The 25,501-nt window shown below is 32.3% G+C and overlaps 1 protein-coding gene across 4 annotated transcripts in view; it reads left to right on the forward strand.

Moving 5' to 3' along the window:
* The window catches only part of rapgef6 (Rap guanine nucleotide exchange factor (GEF) 6), a 130,669-nt gene that overhangs the window by 78,583 nt on the left and 26,585 nt on the right, over window positions 1-25,501 (forward strand). The window contains exons 4-14 of one of the 4 annotated variants that reach the window (XM_073824734.1): window positions 741-877; window positions 4,672-4,830; window positions 7,030-7,182; window positions 10,574-10,738; window positions 10,859-10,966; window positions 11,932-12,135; window positions 12,225-12,333; window positions 13,778-14,021; window positions 16,452-16,463; window positions 22,471-22,628; window positions 25,293-25,307. In XM_073824734.1, coding sequence (XP_073680835.1) covers window positions 741-877; window positions 4,672-4,830; window positions 7,030-7,182; window positions 10,574-10,738; window positions 10,859-10,966; window positions 11,932-12,135; window positions 12,225-12,333; window positions 13,778-14,021; window positions 16,452-16,463; window positions 22,471-22,628; window positions 25,293-25,307 — 1,464 coding nt within the window. The remainder of the gene's footprint in view (window positions 1-740; window positions 878-4,671; window positions 4,831-7,029; window positions 7,183-10,573; window positions 10,739-10,858; window positions 10,967-11,931; window positions 12,136-12,224; window positions 12,334-13,777; window positions 14,022-16,451; window positions 16,464-22,470; window positions 22,629-25,292; window positions 25,308-25,501) is intronic. The other 3 variants (XM_073824732.1, XM_073824731.1, XM_073824733.1) reach the window with 3 other exon arrangements.

Raw genomic sequence — 25,501 nt, forward strand, 5'->3', positions numbered from 1 at the left:
CTGGAACAGCTTTTAAAAAAATCAAATTTTTTTGTAACAATATAAACTACCATTCAGATGTCTGGGGTCAGTAAATTTTCTTGCTTTTTAAAAGAAAATAATTTATTCAGCATGAATGTATTACATTGATGAAAAGTGATAGTATAGACTTACATTGTTAGAAAATACTTTATATATTTTTAAAAAACTGTTCTTTTTATTAATCAAAGAATCCTGAAAAAAGAATCACAGGTTTAAAATAATTAAGAAATAAACCACAGAAATAAATTATATTTTAATTTCCATATTCTAGTGGTCGAGAGCATAGCTATTAAGCTTAAACTTGACATTTTTTATTTTATTTCTATAAAAAAAATGTATTAAAGTAATGGAGCGTCGATGTTTTCAGAGTTTGAAGAGTTGCTAAAACAACTCATTGCCTGCTCTGGAGACATTTACATTTAGAGAACATTGACGTATTGTGTTCCCTTCAATTTATCCCTTAATTTTTCTTTACTTGGTCTTAAAAAGCTCTTTAAAAAGTCATAATTTAATTTCATAAAGCCTGCAGAAACCCTCTTTAAGTGCTCTTGCTCACTTGAATCGAAAATGTGTTTGAAAATCAGGGCAATAAGTGTTGCACAAAGAGTATGCCAAACAGTAATGCTAACAGTATTCATTTATTTTATACACAGTAATCACTTCTTGTTTGTTTTTTTTCATCACACTCATCAACATCTCTCTCTCATCTGTCTCTACAGAGCAGCTCCTGGAGTTCATGCATCAGCTGCCAGCATTCGCTAACATGACCATGTCCGTCAGGAGGGAGCTGTGTCGGGTCATGAGGTTTGATGTGGTGGAACAGGAAAGCACCGTCATTCTTCAGGACAAACAGGAGGTAGAGACATCATCACTAGTACTAGTAGGGCTGGGTATTAACTAGGGATGCACCGAATGAGCAGCAGCCGGAATTATTTGGCCGAAAATAGCCATTTTTTTCAATGTTTGGCAGAAAAAGCAAAAAGGGCAAATAAATTATAGTGAACAATGAAGTCACGTGACACGATCAAATAGAGGCGCGCACTAATGCAGTGTGGAAGCATTTAAAACTGTCTGAGAAAGATGCAAAAATCATTACAAGCACCGACAACACGAGACTGTTTAGTATCACATCACATGTCTTCCATGAAAAGTAAAAGGGCTGGTTGTTGCTGGTTACTGTTTGAACCATTAAACCATTAGTAAATAAACTGGAAAAGTGTATTTATCCTGACAGCGCTGCAAAAGCTCCTTAGCCAGCATTCAAAGTCTGAAGCGCGAGGAAAATCTGCATGATGAGAATCATTCATAAATCTGCAACAAAAAGTAGTACTGATGTCTTGTGGGTTTCTGCCAAAACAAAAGTCAACATTCACAAATGTTAGTATTGTAATTTTACTGTTCTGTAAAATAAAATAAAAAAGTAAGACAAAAATAATGATAACAATCATTACAAACTGCTCTATCAATACATATATTATAACATTCTCCTTTGCTCATGTTACGGGTCCCGGCCGCGGAACTCGTAGGCAGATTAAAAGTGCCTGAATTATCAGGAGAAACAAAATCACATTAAAACGTCAGTGTCTTTCCTCAAGCGCAGCTTAGTAGCGTCTGTTTATTAACATTCATATTGCAGCAAAAACATCCTAACAAATCATGTTTCATGTAATCAAACAAACAGTTTTGTTCCCTTCTTTTGTATAGTTCTTATACAACAATAAAGTCATCAAATACTTATACACTCTGTGCACTTTTATATAACACAATTAATTATTATACCTGCTGTATATTTATCAGTATGATACAAAAAATACACTTTAAATTCTTTCAGTCAGACATCTTTCTCATTTTTCTCTGTAAATACCTCCATATATAACCATTTACCATTGAACTACTAAACTCAATTGATACAATCATGCGTCTGTTATTTGTATCATTTAAATTGTAACGGTTACACTTGACACCAATCACCAGTGTTACTCTCATAAACTTTATACATTACTCTAACACATATTCATTTACGTTTTCTAAAGTCATTTTATGTTTAATTATCACGTACTGAGATAAATAGATATTATTTATAGGGGGAGACAGTTGTAACAAACGTAACTCAGACCAACTGTCATTTTACCGGTACTTTCATCTGAATAACTTTACTCAATTCACTACCGTAAACAAGCTATTCACTTTCAAACACATAGGAAATGTGTACTTGCATGTATTTACATTCATGACAACAAACATATTCAATTTTTATGAAACATACCTGAATTATCAGGAGAAACAAAATCACATTAAAACGTCAGTGTCTTTCCTCAAGCGCAGCTTAGTAGCGTCTGAGGTAAACACAACGTGCATCGCCATGGTAACCCACAGCGCGTGCTTTCTCCAATGCTGATGATATTTTGTTTTAAACACAGACGTTAGTAGTGACAATTAATAAATGACTTTTCACAGTATAAATATATAAATAAATATATACATTAATAACAAAACAAACATTACAATTGTGGATACACAATGGTGTATCACACTCAGAAAGGATGCATTTATTTGTACATTAAAAACACACTGCTTCAAGAAAGGAGTCTTAAAAGTGGCCAAAGAATATTATTTTAGTAAAATATTAATTTTAAGTTAAACTGCGTTGTTAGTGGACTATAATGTCTACTAGAATGTTAAAAATGTTTAGTGTTAAATAAATATCTTTAAAATATTGATTTCTTTCTTTGAAAAGCAAGGCAAAATCGTAAAAAGCAAATATTGAAGATTTAATTTATGCAATGGTGAAAAAAATTGGCAAAATACATGGGGGAAAAAACACAAAAAGCAATGTTCGGTAATCTGCCTTCATCCCAGTGTGTAATTTTAATTTCAGTGCATCCTTAGTAATAACCCCAGTTCCATGAATTTATTTGATTTCCATTCACATGCTGTTATGAATTCTATTTAAGCCTTGTTCGAATGCAAAAAAACAGGCATAAAAACAAACAAACATCTCTATGATCTTCATCATGAGCCCTGAAACTTCCAGAACATTGACCTGTGATGATCTGACGTTCCTTTATTCAGAGATCTGGACTATTATTTTAAGCAGAGTCAGTTTTTCTGTAGCACATTTCAAACACAGATGTGATTAAGAGGAAGAAGAGAATCATTTAAAAGAGTTGGTGGTGGCAGTCCAGCCCTCCAAAGAGCATTGTGTGTGGTGTTTCTGAGGTTGAGCAGTCCGTCATGAAACCCAGTAATTATGTTAGACGTCGGACCACAGGAAGACACTTTGAAGCACGTCATAAATGAGTTTAAAGGAGAGCTGAGAGGGGAAGCGCACAGAGACATTTAGCCGTGTTATTTGTGTGTGGGCTACAGTGAAGGTCAACAAGACAAACACGCTTCTGTGTGGATGAGGAGACAGAAACACGCAAAGGTCAAGATATTTCAGAAGATTCACACATGAATGGAGCCACTTCACCATTTCAGGCTGGGTGATATGGCCAAAAATATTATCACAATATTTATTTTCATATCTTACAATAATTAGCATATGCCCATGCATTAGCAGATTACGATGAGCTAGGATGAGTGACAGCTTTTAAGGGAGTTTGTAAATTAGATATTAATTTAATACAGCAGTTAAATAAACAAGAAGTTAATATTAAGTGACTTGCATTGTCTGACTGTAACACTATTTTCTGATTTTGCTCTATTTTATCGTCAAAAATGGTCTGAAACAAGTCACAGCTGAGCAGCTGCGCTTCTCCATTCAGCCTCCATAAATGTGCATTTTTAAACAAATCTAGTTGGTTAATTTAATTTCCCATTCATAAAGACAGTCACTTGCTTTATTTTTGAATGAATCAGCCGTTCAAACAAATCAAATGAATGACATGATTCAGTAATTAAATCAGTGACTTGTCGCCACCTGCTGGCAGATTTGGTTTCATTTTAAAGTTTCTTTTCACTTATTTAAATCATTTAATATTTCTGTATTCTAAATTTTATATTTAAACATTAATCTCAACATGAATTTATGAATTTTGATTGCACTCATGCCACCTCTGAGCTTCATTAAACATGAAAATGCACCTACAAGCCACTTTTATGCTCTTCTGTGCCATCCCTGTAGTACAAATTAATTTTGTTAATACTGATTTCATTCGTTTTGCAACTTATTCTTATTCTATTATACTTATTCAACTTAATTTGTTGGTTTAATAAGACATTTTAAAAAGCTTAAAAATATAATAAAAAAAATTGACATACTTTTAAAAAAGTTGGCAAAAATGCCATTACAAAGGTAAAAACAGCCCCCCCCCCCTGTAAATCACTTTAACCCTTTAAGACCTAAAGGTAAAATAGGTCATTTTCACATATTTTGTTTATTTGACTGTAAAATTGTAATTGAATGTGCTATTTTCAAGTGCAAGGTGTCTTCTTTTTTTTTTTTTTTTTTTAAACAAATGGCTTTAAAAAAAGTACAGTTATTGACCATTAAAAGAAAGAAGAAAAAACATGATCTAAATAATTCAACCCTTCTTTCTTCAAAATTAAACAATTTTACACATATACAAGTATTTTTGTGACACTGGGTTGCACAGTTTTTATTTAGGAGGCTTTTTTGTTCATGCACCCATACTGTTGTGTTTGCAGCTGGACCTGTGGTACGTGATTCTGAATGGAGCTGTAGAGATCAGCTATGGAGACGGCCGAACAGAGATCCTGTGCATGGGCAACAGCTTCGGAATCTCACCGTCTCTAGAAAAACAGTTCATGAATGGGGTCGTGTGCACCAAAGGAGATGACTGCCAGGTGAGAGCATGCATGCCCATTTCTGCCACGTAAGAAAAATGTCATACTTTGGGAAATCATAATTATGAGATAAAACAGTCACTATGATGCAAGTCAGAATTATGAGATAAATTTGCAATTATGAAATACTGTCACATAATTGTAAGATAATACAAATTTATGTTTAAAATTTTTAAACATAAATTTAATAAACATTTTTAAAGATAGAAAAAGACAAAAGTGCAACAAAAAGTTGAATTATTAAAGAATGAAATACAAAGTAGAAATTATGAGATTCAAAGAAATTTTTGACATACTAAGTCATAATTATATATGTATACAAATTATAATAAATTATGTCAGTGTACTAGATGTCAGTGTAAGATATTATTATCTTGTAATTATGAGATAAAGACAAAATTATGGAATATTATGTATAAATTATGAGATAAAAAGTCAGAATTCTGATAAATTAAGATAAAGCTGATATTCTAATTTCATAATTATTAGATTTAAAAAAAGTAACAAATATGAGATAAACAGACAAAAGTCGAAACTAACAAAACTAACATATAATTATAATTATGAAATATGAAGTAGAAATTATGAGATAAAGTCGAAATTATAGAATATTATGTATTAATTATTTAATAATTATGCGATAAAAAGTCAGTTATGATATATTATGTATGAAAATTATGAGATGAAAAATAAATAAATTTTGACATACTAAGTCATAAATATATAAATACAAAGCATATCAATGTACTATGAGATATAATTATTTTATAATTATGAGATAAATTCTAAATCATGACAAACTATGCCATAATTATACAATAAAGTTGAAATAAGGGAAATACTGTATTAATTATGAGATAAAACTCCCAATTATGATATATTTAATTGTAATTATGAGATAAAGCTGAAGTTATAACAACGCTATTTCATAAATATAAAATTTAAAAAGTAACAATTATGAGATAAAAAGACAAAATTGAAGTCGAAACTAACATACAGAAATAAAAAATGTAAATTAAGTCAAAATTCATTAAGATTTTGAAAGTCAGTGGGTCCAAACAGCTTTGACATTTGGCACAGCTTGAAGGTGAGTAAATGATGACCGAATGTTAGTTTTTTGGTGAACTATCCGTTATTGTGCAGCACAAACCACCTGTGTGAATTTCTCATTGGTCAACAGTCTGCATCACAGTGCACAAGTTAAAACTCTCCCACGAAGCGCCAGTTTCACAAACCCTCCCAGTTTCCCTCTACATCCTCGTCACGCACCTTTCTTGTTGAAATTAATGGTGTGCGGAAGTACCAAACCTATATGTGACCCTGGACCACAAAACCAGTCATAAGGTAAAATTTTACAAAACTGAGATGTATACAACATATGAAAGCTCAATAAATAAGCTTTCTATTGATGTATGGTTTGTTAGGATAGGACAATATTTGGCTGAGATACATCTATTTGAAAATCTGGAATCTGAGGATGCAAAAAAATCAAAATACTGAGAAAATCACCTTTAAAGTTGTCCAAATTAAGTTCTTAACAATGCATATTACTAATCAAAAATTACATTTTGATATATTCATAGTAGGAATTTTACAAAAAATCTTAATGGAACATGATCTTTACTTAATTTCCTAATGATTTTTGGCATAAAAGAAAAATCAATAATTTTGACCCATACAAAGTATTTTTGGCTATTGCTACAAATATACCCCAGCGACTTAAGACTGGTTTTGTGGTCCAGGGTCACATATGATTATCGTTCAGAAAACATTTTGAAGAAGCTGCATGCTATATACTAAAATCTTCTGAAATTGTTTAAATAGATTAGTATAAGGAACTGACTGAAAGTTAAACAAGGTCATGGGTTCAATTCCCACGGAAAAATGTATAGCTTGAATGCAATGCAAGTCACCTTGGATAAAAGCCATCTCATTAATTTTGACAATGACTAGTACTGGTTCTCAACCCGAGCTTCATTGGGTTCAATCAGAGTTGTAAGTTTGCTGATTCCCTAAAATAAAGACTCCACCTCAACTTCCTCTTATGCCTTGAGTGCGGGGCTCAAGCACATCCTCTTAGACACGATGCACTGAGCGCGTCCACTCATGAGTTGGTGCTATGAGTATCCGTGTGTGGTGCAGACTAACCTCCTGCTCTACTATCAGTTCATTGCTCTTCCTCATGTTGTTGTGGACCAGTTTGTGTGCATCGCACAAGAGGACTACTGCCGCATCCTCAACCATGTGGAGAAGAACACGCACAAGGTGGAGGAGGAGGGCGAGATCGTCATGGTGAAGGAGCACCGAGAGCTGGACCGCAGCGGCACCAGGAAGGGCCACATCGTCATCAAGGTGAGGAAGAGTCACAGTAGTTTATAGAATCAATCCTTGCTTTGGGCTGCTGTTGTAGGATCTTGCAGGTCATCGGTTTAATGCTGGGCAAAAGGATGTGACAAAAATAACAAATGCTGATTGATTTGAAAAAGATTCATCACATTGAGCAGGGTTCAACGCTAAGGATTTTTTCTACTGGCCCCACCAAAAAAAAAAAAAAAAAGTTAATAGTTATTTCTTAGCCACATATTTTAAATGTGTGTCAAAAGCCAAAAATAACTATACATACACTTTTTATTCAGCATAACTTTTCTTTAAATACAATTGACAGTTTAAGAAATTATAATTGTGATGTAACTAAATTTATGCACAACAGTCTGTCCAGGTCGATGGTCCCAGATCACCAGTTAACTATACATAAATGGAGGACTCCTATTAAAGGAATGTTGTTGCAAAGAAGAAAATTAAACAATATTAGTAAACAGAGTGTTATTAAGCAGAATTTATGTTAAAAGTTTTATTGTGATGGAAATATGTGACCCTGGACCACAAAACCAGTCATAAGGTTAAATTTTACAAAACTGAGATGTATACATCACATGAAAGCTCAATAAATAAGCTTTCTATTGATATATGGTTTGTTAGGATAGGACAATATTTGGCCGAGATACATCTATTGGAAAATCTGGAATCTGAGGGTGCAAAAAATCAAAATACTGAGAAAATCACCATTAAATTTGTCCAAATTAAGTTATTAACAATGCATATTACTAATCAAAAATTACATTTTGATATATTTATAGTAGGAATTTTACAAAAAATCTTCATGGAACATGATCTTTACTTAATTTCCTAATGATTTTTGGCATAAAAGAAAAATCAATAATTTTGACCCATGCAATGAATTTTTGGCTATTGCTACAAATATACCCCAGCGACTTAAGACTGGTTTTGTGGTCCAGGGTCACATATTGTCTCTGTTCTAGAGCGATTTTCTGTCTGAGAGTGCCACCTTTCAACCTTCTGGCCATTCTGGTCCAACTCAGGCCCTTCAGTGCCGATGAATAAGAGTTTGTGGAGTGAATCCACTGAGAGGTTGCTTCTCCAGTCAAGTCAATTTGCTTTATTGAACTGAAACCCCTAACACAAGAAAGAGGTAGTGCTAATAATAGTTCAGCAAGTAATAATAATCAGCAAGGTTTCTGTCTTTGTTTTTACAGTATCGTCCATGAAAATGAGTGCAATCAAATTCATAAATTCATGTTGAGATTAGTGTTTTAAATATAAAACTTTGAAAACAGAAGTATTTAAGATTTCAATAACTGAAAGGATCTGCCAGCAGGTGACGGCAAGAAACAAATGAATTACTGAATCGTATTATTCATTTGATTTGTTTGAATGCATGGTTCATTCAGGAATAAAGCAAGTGACTCTCTTTATGAATGGGAAATTTAATCATTTCACTAGATTCGTTTAAAAACGCACGTTCACTTATAAACGAAACACCGCTGTGTTTGAGTGGAGATGCGCAACTGCACTACTACATTTAAACACAGCGGTGTGACTTGTTCCAGAATAAATTTTGACGACGAAACAGAGCAAAATCAGGCATAGTGTTATTGTCAGACAATGTAAGTCACTTAATAATAACTTCTTGTTTATTTAAGAGCTGTATTAGATCAATATCTCATTTACAAACTCCCACAAAAAATATTAAACGCTGTCACTCATCTCATCGATATCACAAAGCTCAAAATTGTTTTAACAAAATAAGCACTTTTGCTACCTATTTGTCAACTACCCACATACATTTAAAAAGGGCATTGTTCATACAGTATATCATTCACCTGATTTCTATAACATTTTATTCCTAAAAACATATTTATTTCTGTCTGTTGACAGTATATTCTGAATTATGGATAGTGATAAATGGATAAATCCAAAAGCCTCACTGTAAAACCTTTAATATACAAGAATTTGAACCTGGCTTTTATCCAGGCTTCAGATTTCTGTTCTGGAAGTATCATCTGAAAGCTGAAAAAAACAAGTTTTCCATGGATGTATGGTTTGTTACTATAGAACCATGTTTGGCTGAGATACAACTACAGTATTTTCTGAAATCTGAGAGTGCAAAAAAATCTAAATATTGAAAAAAGTTGTCCAAATGAAGTTCTTAGCAATGCATATTACTAATCAAAAAATAAATTTTAATATATTTATGGTAGAAAATGTACAAAACATCTTCATAGAACATGATCTTTTCTTAATATCCTAAAGGCATAATTTTGGGTATTGCTACAAATATACCCGTTCTACTTAAGACTGGTTTTGTGCTCCAGGATCGCATTTAAACATGACATTTAAAAAATTGTAATCCAAATTTCTTATGGTGAAAAATCTGTTAGTTCTAAAATGTCACCCTGTGGACCTGTGATGGCTTGGGTTTCTGTGTGAGTTAAACTAGACTGGACTTTGCAGCCTGAGCATTTCCTGTTCATCTCTTACCACGAGTGTTAAAGCAGTGCTTCCCGTCATCCTTCAGATCTGTGGTGGCAGAGCTCTCAAAGCGGAGGCGTTCAGGGTCAGATTCAGTTTCAGTCCGGCTGCTGTCGGTTTCTGATCCTCTAGAGAACGCCTGCTTGTCATGAAGTCTGCATCAGTTATGAGCAGTGCTGGGTAGTCATAGATTACATGTAATCTGGATTACCTATTTAGATTATATTACATTTCAAAATGCTCATAATCAGATTACAGTTACTTTTCGATGGATTGCATGATTACATATTCACACAATGGCAGTAAATCATTCATAATATATTGATTCTCCCTAATTCTTCTTTTGTTCACTATAAATTTTCCTTTTAAAAAATCCTACTTCATGTCATACTATTTAATTAAAATTATATTCACCAGACCTGGAATAATAATGCTTTCGGTTTTAGTTTGTTTGACAGATACTGTGTCAAAGAATTGTGGCCCAAAACAGACTTTAAAGACCTTTTATTTTAGAATAAGAAGTTTATATATATTTTAAAAACTACACATTTTTGCAGGGAGACCTATGGTTTCATATTGCCATGTGACCACGATAATATCGAGACAGTTTTGCTAGTTTTTACATTTAAGCCCAGTTTGGGAAATCCCGGTGTAATTTAATGTTTAATGCTTTTTATGATATTGATGTCAAAAAATTTAATTAATTTTCTTTCTCTTTCCTTTTTTTTATCAGTATGTTATATTTACTAGTATGTTTAAAACAAGTTAGATAAAAAGTAATCTAAAACTAATCTAAAAAGTAGTCAGAATACATGAGTAACAAAAATGAGGGTAAGACCCTTGCAACTACCTCACAATGTTTCCTATCAGTATGCATGCTTACTGTCAGATGCTCTTGTCTTGTTTGTATCAGGGCACACCTGAGCGTCTGATCATGCACCTGGTGGAAGAGCCGTCGGTGGTGGACCCCACATACATTGAGGACTTCCTCCTGACCTATCGCACTTTCCTGTCCAGCCCCATGGATGTGGGCAAGAAACTTCTGGAATGGTTCAAAGTGGACAGTCTCAGAGACACGGTCAGTATTGTGTGTGTTTGTGTGTGTGTGTGCGCGCACATACGTTTTTCCAATTCTCACAGTGTTGTTTTTGTGGTAAATAATGGTTTGCATGTGTTGACATATTTTGGAATCTTACAGGTGACACGAATCGTCTTGTTGTGGGTAAACAATCATTTTAACGACTTTGAAGGCGATCCGGTAATGACTCAGTTCCTGGAGGACTTTGAGAAGTTACTAGATTCCTCGGTAAGTGTCGACAGCAGACAAAACCAGACTGTGTACTACTCAATGTACTGACAAGCGTATAATAAATCCCACATTATGATAAACTAAAATATACTTTAATGTGCATTTAACACATTAAAACATAAACTTTAATTTAATACATTTTTTGAAATTATAAGTTTTCTACAATGTCAGGTTTAAATATGCAAATGAGGCATTATTTAATTAAATATGCGCTAATTTGCATACATTTCTACTTTAAAAATCTAAACACTGGATGAAGTCAGTTTCAAAATTCTTGTTTAATTTTTTTTCACATTTTAGAATCAAAAGTTTTTGCAGAGGGAATTTTGGGTATCTCATTTCATCACAACATGAAGACAGGAAACACTAAATTTTTTACCAGTTTTGGGGAATTAAATGTTAAAAAATCAAGAAAATTATATGTGAACAAATCCCTCTTCAGGATATAGACAGGAATAAAAATGTAAAGTTTGGTGTGTGTAAGTGCTACTGAAGTGGAGATTTATGGCCCAGTGTAGGAGAAAAAACTCATTTTGAGAAAACAGCCTTTAAAAATATGAATTGTAATTGAAATCTATTGACACAAATAGATAAAGTGCTATAAAAGAAACACTTAACATTGTTTTTTGGATGTTTTCTTTCCACTAGAATGAAAAAACACTTAATGAAAAACCAAAAAGTCCAAAATCTCAAACTTAATAGGTGCATTAAAAAAAGTTTTTTGCCTGCAGTGTCTCCCTTTAAATGTAATATCAAATAACACTGCAGTTAAAATTACTTAAAATCAAGTGCTTTAATTTTAGTACCTTAGTCAACATAAAATTAAGTGAAAAAAAAAAAAACCTTTAAGGCTAGATTATTCTTTAAAAATGCCTCTCGGGCAGCTATGTCAGTATCAGAATATCATGAATAAATAGGAGTGAATATATTTCCTAAATATGCATCATTGAATTCTGTCTCAGAAAATGAAGGGTCATCTGCGTCTGCTGAACATTGCTTGTGCTGCTAAAGCCAAGTGTCGTCAGATCACTCTGCAGAAGCAGTCCAGAGAGTCTCCGCTCTTCTTCACGGTTCAGGGCGGCAGCGAGCGGGGCTTCGGCATCTTCATCGAGTCTGTGGAGGTGGCCAGTAAAGCGGCAGAAGCAGGGCTCAAGCGTGGAGATCAGGTACAGATTACAGGAACACGCTATATATGGAGATGCACTTACCATATAAATATTTCAGTGTGAACACATTGTGCCTGGTCTGTTCTTAGATCATGGAGATCAATGGGCAGAACTTTGAGAACATTTCGTACTCCAAAGCCATGGATTTCCTGAAGAACAACACACACCTCTCTCTTACTGTGAAGACCAACATCTTCGGTATGTCACATACAGATCATGCTTTATTCTGATTGTCTGATGGGTGTTGAGGTGAATTAGTTTCCTTTAAATGTAAATATTAGCATTGTATTTTTAAGTATACTATAAATTAATTGTATTTAATACTCACTTTTTATTTTACAATATAATAGTTATTACTTACGTGCATCCCTGATTAGACATACAGTTGAGGTCAAAAGTTTACACCCCCTCTATTTTGCTAAAATAAGAGGGATCATATAAAATGATTGCATGTTATTGTTTATTTAGTACTGCCCTGAATAAGATATTTCACATAAAAGATGTTTACATATAGTCCACAAGAGAAAATAATAGTTGAATTTATAAAAATGACCCTGTTCAAAAGTGTACATCCCCTTGATTCTTACTACTGTGTTGGTGCCTGAATGATCCACAGCTGTGTTTTTGTTTAGTGATAGTTGTTCATGAGTCTCTTGTTTGTTCTAAACAGTTAAACTGCCTGCTGTTCTTCAGAGAAATCCTTCAGGTCCCACAGATTCTTTGGATTTCCAGCATTTTTGTGTATTTGAACTCTTTCTAACAATAAATGTATGATTTTGAGATCCATCTTTTCACACCGAGGACAACTGAGGAACTCATATGCAACTATTACAGGAGGTAATAGTTAAGTAATAGGTAATCACTGATGCTCCAGAAAAAAAAAAAAATGCATTAAGATCCGAGGGGGTGAAAACATTTGAACAGAATGGAGATTGGAATGGTACAATTTTCTTATTTTGCCTAAACGTCATATTTTTTTTTAAATTTAGTACTGCCCTCCAGAGTCTACAGATGATAGTTGCATGTTTCCCAGAGACAAAATAAGTTAAATTTACCCTGATCTTCAAATTAAAAACATTTTCACCCCCTGGCTCTTAATGCATCGTGTTTCCTTCTAAAGCATCAGTGAGTGTTTGAAACTTCTGTAATAGTTGCATATGATTCCCTCAGTTGTCCTCAGTGTGAAAAGATGGATCTCAAAATCATACAGTCATCGTTGGAAAGGGTTCAAATACACAAAAATGCTGAAAAATTATGAATTTGTTGGACCTGAAGGATTTTTCTGAAGAACAGCAGGCAGTTTAACTGTTCAGGACAAACAAGGGACTCATAAACAACTATCACTAAACCATAAAACACAGCTGTGGATCATTCAGGTAACAACACAAAGGGATGTACACTTTCAAACCGTGCCATTTTTATAAATTCAACTATTATTTTCTCTTGTGGACTATCTGTAAACCTCTTTTATGTGAAATATCTTATTTTAGGTCAGTACTAAAATCCCTTTAATTTTGAAGAAGGATGTAAACTTTTGACCTCAACTGTAACAGTACAACTTGTAAAGCTCTGTAAAGCTGATCTGAAACCATGTGTATTGTGAAAAGCTCTATGCAATGACTTGATTTTGACTTTATCGCAGTATTCAAAGAACTTCAGAACCGTGTGAGGAACGAGAAGAAGAACGGTGGTCCTCACATCCCTAAGATTCAGGAGAGGAAGAGCAACCGCTTCTCCATCCCAGATCTGCCTGGTGACTTGGAGTTTCCATCAGACAGCAAGAGTCGCAAGAAGATGAAGGCCAACACGGTGTCTGGAGGACGCAACAAGATCCGTAAGATGTTGGAGAAGACCAGATTCAGCATCCTGCCCCCGAAGCCCTTCAGGTAAAGACATGTCCTTGTGTGAGTGGTTGAGAGTCTAGTTGAGTTCATGTCCTCTCATGAGCCTCCATTCGCTGCTTGTTCATGTCTTGACTGAGCAACATAAATGATTCCTCCATCAGCATCACGACTGGCGTCTGTCAGCCGCCACACTGAAGCATGAGCTACTGCTCTAAGTGTCTGTAGAGATGTTTCACTGCATGATATTCTCACGCTCTCACAGGGTTTAAACAAACCTCCATCCATCCATCAGTTTGGTGTCTCCATGATTGAACAGAGGATGGAGGATGCAGATGCACCAGTCATCACAGGAGCTCATGAAAACATGTTTTACTCATTTTTCATCCCACAATCTTTCTGCATTAAATGAATCAATGTTTTAGGACTATGTGTTAAAAAATGCCATTATTTGGTAACACTTTACAATAAGGTTCACTAGTTAACATTACTTAAAAACATTAGTTAACATGAATTTATAATGAACTGCACTCATACAGCATTTATTAATCTTTTTAATTTACTAATACATTATTAAAATCTTGTTAACATTAGAACATGAACAAACAATGAACAACTGTTTTTTCATTAACTAACGTTAATGAAGATAAGTAAATACAGTAACAAATGTATTGCTCATGGTTAGTTCATGTTAGTTAGTACATTAGTTAATGTTTAATTAATGAACCTTATTGTAAAGTGTTACCTATTATTTTCATGACTGTTAAGCACATTTTTTCACGTCTGTAATGTGTCTAGATGTTATACTTTATTTAGAAAACTTCAGGCAGGTGTGTTTGAGCTGGACTCTTCAGGAGCAGGTTTGGATTTTGTGAGAGAAAATGTGCTTAACTGTCATGAAATATTAATATTAAACATGAAGTCATGAAGTACACCTTTGTTTTGACAGTTTGAAAGTTCTTTACTTTTATTCTCATTTTTTATTAAAGTAATGCAAATAATAATAACTAAACCCTTTTTAACATTACACAATTACATTTAGTCATTTAGTAGATTCTTTTATCTAAAGTCACTTATAGAAGCAGTCAAACCAACAATATGTACACTACCAGTCAAAAGTTTTTGAACAGTAAGATTGCTAATGCTTTTTAAATAAGTATTTTCTGCTCACCCAGCCTGCATTTATTTGATCCAAAGTACAGCAAAAATATTTTAACTATTTAAAATAATTGTTTTCTAAATTAATATGTTTTAAAATGTAATTTATTACTGTGATCAAAGCTACATTTTCAGCATCATTACTCCAGTCTTGATCACATGATCTTTCAGAAATCATTCTAATATGCTGATTATTATTATTATCAATATTTAAAACAGTTGATCATTTTTTTCAGGATTCTTTGATGAATAGAAAGATCCAAAATCAGCTTTTATCTGAAATAAAAAGCTTGGAGTCAGTATAATTTTTTTTTTTTTTTGGAAAGACCTTATTTAATGTATAAAGAAACATCTTTATAATGTTTCAAAAGATTTCTATTTCAGATAAATGCTGTTCTTTTGAACTTTCTATTCAGTAAAGAAACCTGAACAAATTCTACTTCTGTTTTCAACGTAATAATAATAATAATACAGTTTTGAGTAGCAGATCAGCATATTATAATGATTTCTGAAGGATCATGTGACACTGGAGACTGGAGTGATGATGCTAAAAATGTATCTTTAAAATTGCAGGAATAAATTGCAATTTAAAATATATAAAACTAAATACCAGCTATTTTAAATAGTAAAAATACATAACATTTTCACAGGTTTTTTGCTTTACATTGGATTAAATGCAGGCTTGGTAAGATTTTATCTTCTTTAAAAATCATTAAAAATCTTACTGTAGTGTAAGTGCTATGACAAGTCCCAGTTTTTCTGACAGTACACATAACGTTTTTAGTAATACATAATATGAATGAAAAGTAGATAGAATAGAAATAGAATAGATATTGCTAGTGTTAGATGGTGAAGTGCAGAAATAAAAACTGTTCCCAAGTAGATTCCCCTGTTGTTTGTGTATTGTCATCAAGTCTGGATAGGACAGCAACTCTAAATAAATGTAAAAACAGCATTCTTCTGCTTTTAAAAAGGCCTTTAAAGTCTTACTTCGCCCTTCCACAAATTAAATCCTTAAATAGCCACCGAAAAACTTCAAAAGGCATGACATTAAATGTAGCATGCACTGCAAAAAAATTTATATCATGTATTTTTGTTTTGTTTTCCCATCTAAACATCTTTAAATCAAGATACACACTTCTTGTTCATGCACAGTGTGTGTTTTTTTTTTGGATGAGCCAGGTAGGTATGTTTGACTGAGTATAAGTGAGAGTTTGAGCACTTCACATGCTTGTGTTTGTGGTTCATCTCGATGCTTGATGCTTGTACTGGTTTATATCACGTGTCTTCTGTTTTTATGGCTGCTTCACTGCACAGGGGACTATTTGGGTAAGAGACACCAGCTTAACACTTTCTCTCTCTTATGAAATAATCATAAAGTCTTAATGTTGGGAGTAGTGCGGCACAAGCTCTGCCAGAAGAGATGGTTTGCGTGAACATTGTGTTTCATGTTGTTTCATTCTCATATCAAGTGTGTTATTGTGCTTACACTTGTTGTGCATGTTCACAAAACACATTTCAGTGGCACTCTTCCTGTGTGTTCATTAGGAGTTACATCACATCCTAACCAGGCACAACATTTCCAACAGCCAATCAGAGTTATAGGGATTTTTAACCAGAGCCACCCAACTCTGTAACAGACATCATATACGGCAAACTATTGATTGATGAGGAAGAGAGCACTTGTATCATGTTGTGTCTGGTTAGGTGATGTCTGTCATTGGTCATCATCTTTTCCTTATGTAAATACCATTGCAGTGTCACAGTTCCTGTGAGGAAGTCATTCTTTTCATTTCCTGTTTCTGTGAAATCACGAGCGCTGTTTGTCACAGGACCTGGCAGTGCATACTAACGTAATACTAGTGTATTACTTTATGCAGTATGTCTGGTTATATTTAAACACACAAAAAAATCTCCATCCGTGTGTCCATTTGTGTGTGTAGTGTCCATGTCTATGGAAGTCCATTTCTGCTACATAAAAAAAAAGTAATAATAATAATTTAATCCCACAATTAAAACAGGATTTGTGCTTAAAGTAACCTACTTGAATTTTTCTTTTTGAAATGTAAGTCCAGGAAAATCTTTGGAAGAGGTACTTGAGAACACAAATACCATCTTTTTACACAAAATTAACGCTGCAGCCGGTTTAATATAGAGCCATGTGACAATTGATCATTGTGATGATTATGTCTTTTTATTTAACTATGACTTGAATGAATGTTAAAAATTTTGACAATATAATAATGTCAACTTTTATTTCATGCCTTTTTAACTATTTATTTTAGACTTAATCTTATGACTTGGTGTCATAACTTGAAAACGGCCTAAAAGTCCATTTGCAGGGTTTCTGTGGGTCTTAAAAAGGCCTTAAAAAGTCTCTATTCACCTTTCCACAAATTAAGGTCTAACATTTTTCAAATTTTTATCTAATAATTTAGACGTAAATGTCAAAATTGTCTTTGCACATAATTTTTTTACTTTTTATCTCATAATTATGACTTAAAATGTCAAAATTGTCTTTTGTCTCATAATTCTTTACCCTTTTTATCTCATAACTATGAATTACAATGTCAAAATGGTCCTATCAATTTTTTACCTTTTTATCTCATAATTATGACTTACAATGTCAAAATTGTCTTTTATCTCATAATATTTAATTTTTTTATCTCATAATTATGACTTAAAATGTCAAAATGGTCCTATCAGTTTTTTACTTTATCTCATAATTATGACTTACAATGTCAAAATTGTCTTTTATCTGATATTTTTTACTTTTTTATCGCATAATTATGACTTAAAATGTCACAATTGTCTTTTGTCTCATAATTCTTTACCCTTTTTATCTCATAACTATGAATTACAATGTCAAAATGGTCCTATCAATTTTTTACCTTTTATCTCATAATTTTAATTTTTTATCTCATAATTATGACTTAAAATGTCAAAATTGTCTTTTGTCTCATAATTCTTTACCCTTTTTATCTCATAACTATGAATTACAATGTCAAAATGGTCCTATCAATTTTTTACCTTTTTATCTCATAATTATGACTTACAATGTCAAAATTGTCTTTTATCTCATAATATTTTATTTTTTTTATCTCATAATTATGACTTAAAATGTCAAAATGGTCCTATCAGTTTTTTACTTTATCTCATAATTATGACTTACAATGTCAAAATTGTCTTTTATCTGATATTTTTTACTTTTTTATCTCATAATTATGAATTACAATGTCACAATTGTCTTTTATCTCATAATATTTTATTTTTTTATCTCATAATTATGACTTAAAATGTCAAAATGGTCCTATCAGTTTTTTACTTTTTTATCTCATAATTATGACTTACAATGTCAAAATTATCCTTTATCTCATAATATTTTATTTTTTTATCTCATAATTATGACTTAAAATGTCAAAATTGTCTTTTATCTGATTTTTTTTTACTTTTTTATCTCATAATTATGAATTACAATGTCACAATTGTCTTTTATCTCATAATCTTTTTTTATCTCATAATTATGACTTAATATGTCAAAACTGTCTTATCTCATAATTTTTACTTTTTATCTCATAATTATGACTTAAAATGTTAAAATTTGACAATTGTCTTTTATCTCATAATCTTTTTTATCTCATAATTATGACTTAATATGTCAAAACTGTCTTATCTCACAATTTTTACTTTTTATCTCATAATTATGACTTAAAATGTTAAAACTTTGTCTTTTATCTCACAATTTTTTACTTAGTATGTCAGTTTATCTCATGTTTTTATCTCATAATTATGACTTTCATCTCATAGTTTGTACTTTTTATCTCATCATTGTATGTGTTAATTTGACTTATCTCAAAATTGACTTAAAATGTCAAAATTGTGTCATTTCATTATTTTTACTTTTGTAGTCTATCTCATTATTGTTAATTTTTGTCTCATAATTAGGATTTAATATCTCGATTTCAACTAATCTTGTGACCTTTATCTCATAATTTTGGCTTAGTATGTCAGTTTATCTCATAATTATGCTTTTTTTCTCATAATTTTGAGTTGAAACATCAACATTTTTCATTTTATCTAATTAATATATTTACTTTTTATGTCATAATTAAGATACGGTATTTTAATTTCGACTTATCTCATGACTTTAGCTCATAATTTTGACTTAATATGTCATAATTTTAAATTTTATCTCATAATTATGACTAAGTATATCAATTTATCTCATTTTACTTTTTATCTCATAATTATGACTTGCAGGGTCAAAATTGTCTTTTATCTCATAATTTTGAGTTGAAACATCAACATTTTTCATTTTATCTAATTAATATATTTACTTTTTATGTCATAATTAAGATACGGTATTTTAATTTCGACTTATCTCATGACTTTAGCTCATAATTTTGACTTAATATGTCATAATTTTAAATTTTATCTCATAATTATGACTAAGTATATCAATTTATCTCATTTTGCATTTTTATCTCATAATTATGACTTAAAATGTCAACATTTTGAATTATCTCATAGTTTGCACTTTTTATATCATAAGTAAGATCTAGTATTTCGATTTTAACACATCTTGTGACTTTATCTCCATTTTGACTTAGTATGTGACTCATAATTATGCTTTTTTATCTTATAATCATGACATTGTATGTCTTAATTTGACTTAGTATGCCATAATTTAATTTTTTTTTTTTTTTTTTTAGTAATTGTGCTTTTTGTCTTCGAATTTTGACTTAAAACATCATCATTTTCCATCTTGTAATATTGACTTTTTATGTCATAATTAAGAAACAGTATTTCAGTTTCGGCTTATCTCATGACTTTTTATCTCATAATTTTGACTTAGTATGTCATAATTGTACATTTTTCTCATAATTCTGACTTTTTATCTCATGGTTGTGATTTACTAAAGCATTGTTTTTTCTTGTGGTGGGAATGGGCTTGCATACATGTGTATCCGAGCTGTTGTGCTTTGTATCTACAGTAGTTTGGGGTGTTCTTTGTGCACTTGTATTGATGTTTCCAGCTGTATCAGATGTGTTGATGAGGATGATATCATGGAGTGGAGTGATGGGTGGAGAGGCAGTGTTGTCCTCTCAGAGCAGATCGTCACGTCTATTCTCTCTGCTCTGAGAGCAAGACAGCAGCATGTTAATTAGCCCTTCTGTGTAAAGGTCAGAGTGTGATTGGCACAGAGTTTACTCGTGAGACAGCACCGTTTCCTCTCGTCTGAGACGTCACGTGTTCTTGCCCTTCTTCTGCTGTGTTTGCTCATCTCAGCCTTGTGTCTCATTCATAGATTGTGTGTGTGTTCATTCTGTGATTGTGTTCATGTCTGTTTAGAGCGCTTTCACACTGAAGCTTCTGGCATCACAGTTGAGTTTGTTTAGACTTTGCAGCATTTCTGATGGCTCGCATTCTTTGCATCCATTGCAATACGTCTGCAGCAGATGAATGTGTGTGTCAAATCAAAACTACCTCTATTTCCTCTCTTAAATCATCAGTGATGTTTCTCCAAGGCTAAAGCATCTTTAATTTACCTATGATGTCACTTAAGGATTACTGGATGATGTTAACCAGTTGCTGAATAGTTGTCTAGTTTTTTTCAGTCAAGTGTGAAAACGGCCTAAAAGTCCATTTGCAGGGTTTCTGTGGGTCTTAAAAAGGCCTTAAAAAGTCTCTATTCACCTTTCCACAAATTAAGGCCTAACATTTTTCAAGTTTTTATCTAATAATTTTGACATAAATGTCAACATTGTCTTTGCACATATTTTTTTTTTACTTTTTATCTCATAATTATGACTTGCAGGGTCAAAATTGTCTTTTATCTCATAATTTTAATTTTTTATCTCATAATTATGACTTACAATGTCAAAATTGTCTTTTATCTGATATTTTTTACTTTTATATCTCATAATTATGAATTACAATGTCACAATTGTCTTTTATCTCATAATCTTTTTATTTTTAATCTCATAATTATGACTTAATATGTCAAAATGGTCTTTTATCTGATATTTTTTACATTTTTATCTCATAATTATGACTTAAAATGTCAAAATTGTCTTTTATCTCATAATCTTTTATTTTTTATCTCATAATTATGACTTAAAATGTCAAAATGGTCCTATCAGTTTTTTTAATCTCATAATTACGACTTACAATGTCACAATTGTCTTTTATCTCATAATCTTTTTTTTATTTTTTATCTCATAATTATGACTTAATATGTCAAAATTGTCTTTTATCTGATATTTTTACTTTTTTATCTCATAATTATGAATTACAATGTCACAATTGTCTTTTATCTCATAATCTTTTTTTATTTTTTTATCTCATAATTATGACTTAAAATGTCAAAATGGTCCTATCAGTTTTTTTAATCTCATAATTACGATTTACAATGTCAAAATTGTCTTTTATCTGATTTTTTTTACTTTTTTATCTCATAATTATGAATTACAATGTCACAATTTTCTTTTATCTCATAATCTTTTTTTTATTTTTTATCTCGTAATTATGACTTAATATGTCAAAATTGTCTTTTATCTGATATTTTTTAATTTTTTATCTAAAAAAAATTAATTTTTTATTAAAAAAAAAAAAACTTTCTCAGTATTTTTGTAATTTTCCAATACAAATATCTAAACTTTCTGGAATCAAGGTACATTAACTTAAGATGCAAATTGAATATATGAAGTCTTGTTTTCTAAGTGAGTTTATGCTTAAAACAAGAACAAATACCTGGCATTGCGGTTTAAAATGTTTTCCCTTTGAATTAAGTTGATTTTTCTGAGCCAGTCGGCAGATATTTGTTCTTGTTTTAACCATTTAATTTCATTTTGGTAAATTTCGCAGCAAGCAAGACTTCTTATGTTATATATCTTGATTTAGGAATGTTCTGATATTTGTACTAAAAAACAAGACAAAAATACTGATGAAAAACATACTTTTTTTGCAGTGTGATCAGAAGGTAGAGTAAAAGTTATTTTCCAGATTCTAGTGATGCAGAGCAGATTTATTCGAGCTGTATGTTTCATTTAGTGCAATAAATAAAAAAAAATTATTGAGATCTGTTGGATGTTGTACTTTTGAATTTTAAAGCGTTGCTAATAAAAGACTTTGACATTTAGAGACCATGTTGATGAATCGTGTTCTATTTCTTTTATTCCTTTAAATTTGAAAAGTCTTAAAATCACCTTCATTAAACCTGCAGAAACCCTAATGTGAAAATCTCTTCTATCCATCTACTGTATCTGTATATGTTCATTGACATGCAGTGTTAGTGTTTATGCTGGATGAAATCTATTTCTCTCTGTGTCTGCAGTGACGCTGGCATGTCTCAGTCTCAGGACGACAGTATCGTGGGCACTAAGCAGTGCCGGCACAGCGTGGCCATAATGCCCATCCCGGGCAGCCTGTCATCCAGCAGTCCTGACCTGCTACAACCTGCTGCAAACACTCTGGACTTTACCAACCCTTCAGGTAAGACATCACACCATCGGAGAACGAGTTCAGCCACCCACAGCTGATAAAAATAACTATAGATATGCGGCATCATATGACGCAAAACAAAACTTGATTTGACATAACATTTGTTTAAAATTCACAAATTGTCCCACTATTTAGTTCTACTTAAGTTAATCGAAATAATCCTAAATTCATCTAATTGCATTGCTCTAATACATTTTCATTTAATTGTAAATTACATGCAGTTAATTGAATGAAAACTTTATGTAAGTATAATATAAGTATATTATTTCCAAAATGAGTGCTCAATTTAGTTTAAATTATGCCAAAGTGTGCTTCTTTCATGGTTAAGCGTTTCTCCTGTAGATGGGTGGACCTCATCAGTGTTGTGGAAAGTTACTTTTAAAAGTAATGCATTACAATATTGAGTTACTCCCTAAAAAAGTAACTTAATACGTTATTTAATTCTATTTTTGGCAAATGTAAAAGCCTTTTTACACCAAAAACCTCAGGCTTAGAGAAAAGTAAATTGACGTCTGTACAGTAGACCACAGAAGAAAAAGGTCAACTCTTCAGCAATAATAAAGGAAAACAAATGTTCGATTATCTTGAGTAATTTTTGCTTATTAGTATGGATGAATTGGATCATCGAAGGTCGGCAGCAAAGACATCGGTTAATAAAATGGGATTAAATACATAAATGATATTTGTATTATTTTACGTATTTAATGAGTTCAGGTTTCTGTTGAATTTCACTGTTTTTATTCATATTGAGGAATACTGTATCTGTTTTTTAGTGAGTGAGATGCATTAATGCATGTTCACATTTATTCTAGAACTAAAGTAACATCTTACTCACAATTTCTCTCAACATGGGGACAGGAGAGCTTTTAATCAATAAATGGGGGGGAAAAGTAACTCAGATATTTTCTTGTCAATTAAAAAGTAATGCATTATATTACCAGTTACTTGGAAAAAGTAATATTATTATGTAACTTGCGTTAATTGTAATGCGTTACCTCCAACACTGGACCTCACGCCGTTTGCTTCTTATTTTAAGCTCTGAAAACCTTTCTACATTCAAATAGAGGTATAGTTAGAATATAAGAGGATGCTGGGAAGGATTCCTGTAAATGTACTGTCCCTTACTGTAACTTCAGCTCTGGGTTGTGTCAAATGAAAGCTTGTGGCCAGTTTCAGATCCTCTGCACAGGAATGTGGAAACCAGCTGAGGTTAAAGGGATAGTTTACCCAAAAATTAAAATTAGGTAATCATTTACTCACCCTTGTGTTTTTCTAATGCCATTTGCCCTTTTTCTTTTTCGCACTACAAAAGGAGATTTTTTAAAAATTGCTTTTTAATAAATATTAAATAGTTTGGTCCTATGTGACACATGCCAAGGGTTTGGGGTTGTATATAGTGGGGTTTGTTGAGAAACAAACTGAAATTTGACATATTATGTAGCTAATATCCTGACTTTGGTCTAGGGCTGTGCTGTTAATCGAAATTCAGTTCAAGCGATCATGAAAATACAGTAAATGAGATGAAATGATTATTGCGCCCCATTCCGCCCCCTTTCCAGTGGTGCGCTTTCGCTCCTCCTTAAAAGCCTAATTTCACATGCAAATCAGCAAAATCATGTAACGTGACTTTCATAAAACGGGATGTGCTTGATTTATTATTATTTCTTTGATGTTGTTTTTAAAAGCAAGAAAGATAACTTGCACTGTTCTGTTTATGCGCTTAGAATCGGAGAAAAACACGGACATGTAAAGTTATCTAAACCCTTGTCAGTTATGTCTTAAATGATCATAAGCAGTTGATAATGAAAATACATGTGTAACAGTATATTGGATCCGTGTGGCTCTTGAAGCGGCAACAGAATAATATTCCTCCTGCCGTCTCTGTGTTTAATATTAATAAAACTTAGAAATACAAAGAGATAAATCACTCTCTGCTCTTGAATGAAGGACTTTTGTAGTTTTAAGAAGAAACAAAGCATGTTTAATTCTTACAGTGAAGACGCTGTTTTATTTTACATTAAAATAATTGCATTTAATTTCTGTAGCAGGCTGATAGACCACTTTAGACATGCATATTTCATTTGCATCTTTTTTTGTTGTTGTATTGCTATCTTTAAATTAATGACTGATATAAAGTTTTGGACCCAGTCAAATTCATGTTAAATAATTGTATTTGCAGTACTGACCAAAATAATCATGATTATGATTTTTGACATAATCAGCAGCCCTACTTTGGTCTCTGTCCATGATTGTGAGTTAATGAGACTCCATTACGCCCAGGAAAAGCACACAAGTTTTGAAAAATCTGGATTAATAAAAGCACAAAATAAATTCTGTGAAACTTCAGCGTCTTTTTAAAAAGCTAGACACTGATCAGCGTATGCTGCCATTATATATATATTACATTTTCATTTTTAAAAATATCCTTTTCTGGTCCGAAAAACAAACAAGAACATACAGCATTAAAACAACACAAGGGTGAGGAAATGATGACTTAATTTTCATTTTTTGGTGAACTATGCTTTCAATATGCAGCGTGATGTTTGGTCCGAGAGGTGTTCATAACATAGAGGCCATCTTTAGATTAGTTGTGATGTGATGTGTCATCTCTTTTTCTCTCTCTTTACTTTCTGTGTGCTTCTTGCCTCCTTAAAGTGGCTGGTTTCTACTGTAAGTACACCCAACGTACATGTTTTGAACTCATTTGCACGTGATTATGCGTTTGTGGCATGAAATGTTTTACTCTCAATGTCCAAAAGCATGTGATGGACCAAAATGCATTAGTGTGATGGACTGTGTTCCAAATCGATAAGCCTTCATCTTTAAATAGTGTGGAAGCCCACGGCTTGAACAGATATGAGCCA

This window comes from Garra rufa, chromosome 19 (genome assembly GCF_049309525.1).
Source record: "Garra rufa chromosome 19, GarRuf1.0, whole genome shotgun sequence".
Classification (NCBI taxonomy): Eukaryota; Metazoa; Chordata; class Actinopteri; order Cypriniformes; family Cyprinidae; genus Garra; species Garra rufa.